The sequence below is a fragment of the Labrus bergylta genome, chromosome 12 (genome assembly GCF_963930695.1).
Source record: "Labrus bergylta chromosome 12, fLabBer1.1, whole genome shotgun sequence".
In the NCBI taxonomy this organism is placed as follows: Eukaryota; Metazoa; Chordata; class Actinopteri; order Labriformes; family Labridae; genus Labrus; species Labrus bergylta.
Genome location: NC_089206.1, coordinates 26,001,695 through 26,007,925, shown reverse-complemented (window position 1 = coordinate 26,007,925; position 6,231 = coordinate 26,001,695). Strand labels below are relative to the sequence as shown.

Sequence of the window (6,231 nt, the reverse complement as noted above, 5' to 3'; positions counted from 1 at the left end):
AACCAAAGTTTGTCAGTGAAGTAAACAAGGAAGAGGAATTATCCGTCTATAGGATAGGAAAAAGAAACAGGAAAGTATTGGGACACTGGTTGGAGGGCACCCTAAAGGATTTTTTTCCCAGGGCCCCACCATACTCCAGAATCACCACTGCAGAAAGATAGAAATGACTTGCCACTACTGATAAAATGAAAATGACTTGTTCCATGTTCACCTTCTCTGTATTAATCACTCTTTTGAGCTGGACTCATACAAATAAGACCTCATACTAAGTCTTACCCCGAACATTTAAAAAAAACAGTATGACAGAGAAGTAGGCAGGATCATTTTATTGAATATGGTTACGACAGTAGGGACGGTTTTCACCATGACAGAAGGCTGCAGCGTTTGAGGAAGAGGCGAGGGGTGGCACAGAGTAATTGTACCTCAGAGATGGTGACAAGGAATAAATTCCAATCTTTGTAGTGGTTTTCACATTGGTAATGCAACATTCAAATTTAAACTGACTTCATCATTAGCTTCATAAAACGAGCTCTGAGGTAACAGGTCCGTACTCTGTGCCACCTCAGCCACAGTGCGCTCATCTCTTCACTTCCACTGGCCCTTCTCATAGTCCCACTTGGCCGAGAAACCCTCGATGGGGTTGATCCGCATGTCTAACATCCTTTTTATTTGTTTGGCCTGCAGCTCCGGGTCAAAGGTCGGGGGGGTCTCTGGGTAGACTAGATCAAGAAAGGAACAAAGGAATATGAAAAATGTAGATTAACTCTGCAGAGTAAAAACATATATATATTTAAAAAGCTGCCTGTTGACACAATGCTTCACTAAAAGCATGTGATTGATGTCTTCTTCTGGTACCAGGCCTTTTAGAGTTGGCTCTCTTATCGTGCATGCAGGCTTGTTTGGTCTAATGGGATACTTAAAGGAACAGGACCATCGTTAACGATGTTAGTTCCAGCTGTGCTTTGTCTGCTCTGACAATTCAAAATGTCTGCTGTAAAAAAAAAAAAAAAAAAAAAAAAAAAAAAAAAAAGGTCTGTGGCACCAAGTGTGTCATGTTTGAGCCTAAATTTTCTTTTTTGTTCTATAAATGATTTGAAAACTGGGATTTGTGTCCTTCTTTTAGAGACAAAGGGAGATTTACCATAGATACTCTGCCACAAGACCACCAGGCCAGTGATGCCCAGAAAGATGAAAATCCCCCCCATGACAGTCTTCCACTCTGCTGATGGTTCATTCATCTCTGGGTAGGTCTGACAGAAACTCATGCGGTACACTGGAGAAGACGTTAAGAACAGATGAGATGAGTTAGAGAGACGTGTAGCATTGACCAACGATGTCCCACAAATAACCCACTGATAAAATGAAGTCTTGACTTACAGCATTAGATGGAATATTCAAAAATTGGTTCGGATTAAAGCCAAGTAATGTTGTAGTTTATAGGCCGCTGGGTGGTTTTATGAAATGTAATATTGAACATGTCATTGTTTTTTTTATTCTAATTATATATATTTAAGTCTGCAAAGTACTCTACAGCAGTTCTTCAACAGCAGTTTGTTTGGGTGTCATGCTGCTGCCCCATGGGCGACATCTAATGGATCAAAAAGTTGCACACTCTTCCTTGAAAAAATTCACAACTTGACTTCTTTCAAATGTGCAGCAGATGTTTACATATTTACATAATTCTTGGTGTACATGGCCAATCACTGCAGTTTTTTTTCCAAACAGCACGTATATCCAAATTGATAAGTTCTAGGTATTGGACAGAAATACATAAACCAAAGGAAGATCTAATCCGCATGTATAGAAAAGTATATCACCACTAATGATGGTTTTCCCATGTTGACTGGTAAGTTTCAGCAGTTTTCCCAAGATCTTTAGAAACAACCGGAGTAGAATTAAATTGATGGATGTACGTCTGCAGTCTTACTGTGAAGTTGTACTGTGCAGATATTATTCAAATCATATATTATATCTGTTATTTCAGTGACTGTGCTGAGCTATCCCTGTGTTTTTAAAGAGATTCAGGTCTCATATATTTGGTGGTTTTATTAATTTTTGATATGTTTTTTGGCTGGAGCTGGACATTTAGAGTGTTGGAGGACCTACAGGCAATCTTTTCCTCTTTGGTCAGCTGGCCCCAGGGTCCTTTCTCCTTCTGTTTCAGGCTCTGGTCAGCAGCAGTCAGGGATTCTTTGAAGGCTCTGTCAGGCAGAGGGATGTCTCGACGGTCCCAGTACTGTGGCTTAGACATGTCCACCACATCTGACACCGCTGGATGGAATGAGACGGGAAGACTCAGTTTTAAGACCAACACATTCTAAAAGTAATAAAGAGGGATTTAAGGAGCACATTTTCCTGTATATGTCCTACAAATGGTTGAGGCGGGCTCTCTTTGGGGAGGCCAAGTCATGATGGTACATTAGCACCATCTGCTGGTTCAAGACAGCTATAGACAGAGGCCTCCAATTCTTTCTGCCACATGGGCCTTCTGAGGGATGTGAAAACTTAAGTTAAATTAAAAACAGACAAAGATCTACTCGTCAAAATAAATTAAATTCAATGGCGCTTGGCATGACTTCTGTTGTAGCCAATTAACGCATACAACCTCCTCATTATCAAAAGGTTCAATTCCTTTGACATTATTCCTGCTATCAAGAATCTCAACCCTCTTTGTGAACATAAGTCGCTTAAATATGACTGAATAAAGTCTTTAAAATAGCGTGATGAAGTATCTCACATATCTGATGGGTCACAGACTTCCGGTCCTCTACCTTTATTCCAGAAGATGAAATACAAGTTTCTTGTACTCTTCTAATTCAGTAGTAGTGTTATATTATAGTGGATATGAAAATCAGTTTCCTGTCATGATACCGTGACTGGTGCTCGCCATCCTCGCGCTGCCGACGCTGAAGGCCGCTGCAGCGCGGCTGGCCAGACGGCTTCCCACACGGCCTGCAGTCAGGTGGAGCATCTAAAACACGTGAGCAGAAACATTAATCATGTATTTGACATTCTTGTCATCTTAGATACTGCTGACAGTAGTTATTACTGGATGTGTTTCATTAAATATCCAAGATTGGTAATGCACCTGAATCATACATACAAATCTCTTCTTATATCTGTAGAAGATGGACGGGATAGAATAAAAAAGAGCTCCATAAAGTCAAAGCTGCTAACACTTATTTGTCCTTCCAAGAGGAGTGACATCCTTTTCAACGAGGGCGACTAGATGTTTGTGTAAAAAAAAAAAGAGGTTATTTGTTTCAGAAGTATTTAGGACATCGATGGCCCGAGCTAATATTTGGCTTTTTCGTTGGGGATTTTGAATCAATGACACACTTTGATATTTCAGTGCTATGTTAATGTGTTCAGCTGCTGCTAATAGTGCCTTCAGGTGCTGTCAGAAACCATTCATAAAATAGTTCTGTAGTCACTTCAGTGTTGTGTGAATATTATCCAGTAACATGAACGTAGGGCTGAACATGTATCCATCTGGCAAACATTATAACAATATATTATGACTCATTAAGAATTATGGGTACAGTCAGAGAAGAAAACAACACTCAAATTACTTTTCCCGTTTAAGTTTTATTTTCAACATAGATTACATTTCTGTTGTATTACAGATTGTATTACCTGTAGATAAAAGACTAAAAACATAAAATTGTCTGCCTGACTCTTCAAGTTTTTAAATTATTTTAAAATGCAAAAACAATCATTTTTCTTGTTATATTGTATGCCCATATGCCCGCACATGCATGCATGGAACTACATTGGGGCTAGCGGGCGCTATAGCCCCATCATAAATCGGTCCAGCCCCCCTCATGTATTTTGCTAGTTTTCTTTTCTTTTCAAATAAATTGTAAATAATAGCACCCCAACATAAGCTCCCCCTCAGCACCGGGAGAGAATCAAATCATGGTGCCGTCCCTGCGTACATATTCTCTTTAGGTTTTCCACTGCGCCAGTGTGAACATTTAATTGGCCTTTGATTCCCCTTAAGAAGAAAACTGTGGACATAACCACCTCTCTGTGCTCTTTATTCAAATCAGGGAATCTCATTAAGTGCTTTCAAAGGAGGCCTGGTTGAATGACAAATCCCAGCTTTGCCAGTCTGGACGCCTCATTAGCTCTGACAGGTAAATACAGTGCAGTGCAGAAATAGTTCTTTTATACTGTTCAAGACTGTGACCTGTGTTAGGAATGATATGATCCATGAAAATTATCATTAACAAGTCAAGTCAATGCAGCTTCACAATAAAAGGTGATGGCTTCAGGCCACAGTCTTAGTTATCAGGTGATTAGAGCAGTGATTAGTGCAGGGAGTTACACAGACGATCAGTCTGATTATAATGGCATTACTGTGAAAGTGATCAGATTTAGAAATCATGTAAAACTGCAACACATAGTAAAGTTTACAACATTGTTCTCACTTGCATTGATTTTAGAGAAAGTAGTTTGCAATCTGTGAGTATAGATTTGAAATAATGACCAAAAAAATCAGATTAATATTTGTTTTTGTTGGTGTCCTTTCACTTGTCGTTCTGTGGCCTACTACTACTACTCACACCCACACTAACACACTAACATGCACACATGAAACTGAAAATGGCGGATATTGGCAGTTAGTCAATTTGAGAGTCCGGGCTGACCTTCTTGGAAAGTCAGAAGTAAACAGACACATTAAACCTTTTTTTGACTTTCTATTAAAAGACGAACATGTGACCGACTTTAATCCAGACAGAATTTATACTTTCTTTTTCTTTTTGCATGAGAAAAGTTACAAGAAGGAAGAATGTTTGCCTTCAAGAAGGAGGATCATTCAGTCTTCACTCTGAATTCTTTTTAAAAACATTTTGAAGAACATGCATGGCATATGAGTGCATGGAGCATTGTTTTTAAGCACTAGATACTGCTTTTATTCTGGTTTACATACAGCTGCAACAGGTTTGACTTCATTTTGAGTCTTCTTTACTAACACAGCTGCTGCACATTTAATGCATTTCTAGGAAGTTCTCCCAGCTGTGATCTGATCTGATATATGTCTGTGCCATAGTTTACTATCTTCTCTGCACGTCCGCCACTTTTCTAAGCTGTGTGGGGTCAGGGGAGGGGGAAGCCTATCGCTTTCTATTTGTAGCCTGTTTGTTTGATTTAGCAAAAACCAGATACTCACAGTTGCTGGTAGAGAGGAAAATTGCAGGATTTAGAAGATGCAACAGGAAAATCTTTAAAGAAAAGGGGCTTTTAAGGACTTGTATTCCCTTTCGTCTGTGCTCACTAAGCAGGAAACAAGTGGTGGGAGGGTGAGACACACTGGATCGGAGGAAGAGAGAGAGAGAGAGGGAGGGAGCTTAAAAAGGAGACCAAACAAGTGCAAGTAAACAATCTAAACGAGCATGTGACATGTAGGACAGGCAGAGTGGGCTGAGTTTAGCTGTTGATCTGAAGACAACACAGACAAACTTCATATCTTTTATTTCCCTCTAATGCAAACGTTTGGCTCTTGTCTGCGCTGTCTTCATACTTGAAGGGGTCGTTTAAGGGGAGGCTGCTTTAGGGAACAGAGGAGACGTGTGTATGTTTCACTGTGGGCGGGTAGGAGGAGAGTCTGCGCATGTGTATGAAACGGTGAAAGTGAGAGTGAGGTTTGTGGAAAGAAGAGAGTTAAGAAAGTCTGACACAAAATGAAATGCAGTAAGTTGTAACTTTTTTTTAAGTAAGGGTAAATACTTCCATAAGTGCAGGTTGGCACCAGGCCATAATTATCCCATACTCGCTGGAAGTGAGCCCAGGAGCTGACTGCTTTGTGGGTGTTGTGTGGTGCAAAGGCAGCCAACGGTTCAGCAGCAGTTCAGCAGAGACAGGAGGAGACAGGAGAGTCCTGGAGGTCGGTTAAGGACAGACCTGTTCATGGCAGCCGCTCAGTGATTGGCTGTATGACTGAGTATGACCCGGATCACAAACTTACATGCTTAACCCTTTTTGTATTGTGAGAACAAAAGAAACAAACCTTCCACTGAGCACTTTTTTGATACTTCAAAGTAATTTATCAATGTTTACAAACTAAAAAACTCAAAACACAGCTAAAGAAAAATTCTCTAACTTCTTTTTTGTGAGTTTAAAATACAGTTTGTTAAAATGACTTTCTGTTTTGCTATAATGAAATGATAATGTGATCTGATTTTCTACTTTCAGATAGTATTGTTTGTAAAGTAGCAGGGAATGTGG

At 39.9% G+C, this 6,231-nt stretch overlaps 1 protein-coding gene across 1 annotated transcript; it reads right to left on the bottom strand.

The window, feature by feature from the left end:
* Positions 1-311: 311 nt before the first annotated feature.
* Positions 312-5,337, bottom strand: cox4i2 (cytochrome c oxidase subunit 4I2). The gene is made up of 5 exons (XM_020635403.3): positions 5,177-5,337; positions 2,872-2,971; positions 2,107-2,271; positions 1,142-1,273; positions 312-719 (listed from the first exon to the last, which is right to left on the bottom strand). Exons 2-5 carry the CDS (start codon positions 2,969-2,971, stop codon positions 586-588), a joined length of 531 nt encoding a protein of 176 aa, XP_020491059.1. The 5' UTR covers positions 5,177-5,337; the 3' UTR covers positions 312-585.
* Between the last annotated feature and the right edge of the window lie 894 nt (positions 5,338-6,231).

Bases quoted from the DNA above. Each gene is read 5' to 3' on its own strand.
- cox4i2 (XM_020635403.3), bottom strand. From the start codon at position 2,971: ATGCTCCACCTGACTGCAGGCCGTGTGGGAAGCCGTCTGGCCAGCCGC. The intron at 2,272-2,871 runs GTATCATGACAG...CATTCCATCCAG, and splicing joins GATGGCGAGCACCAGTCACG to CGGTGTCAGATGTGGTGGAC. The intron at 720-1,141 runs GTAAATCTCCCT...TTCTTGATCTAG, and splicing joins CTTGTGGCAGAGTATCTATG to TCTACCCAGAGACCCCCCCG.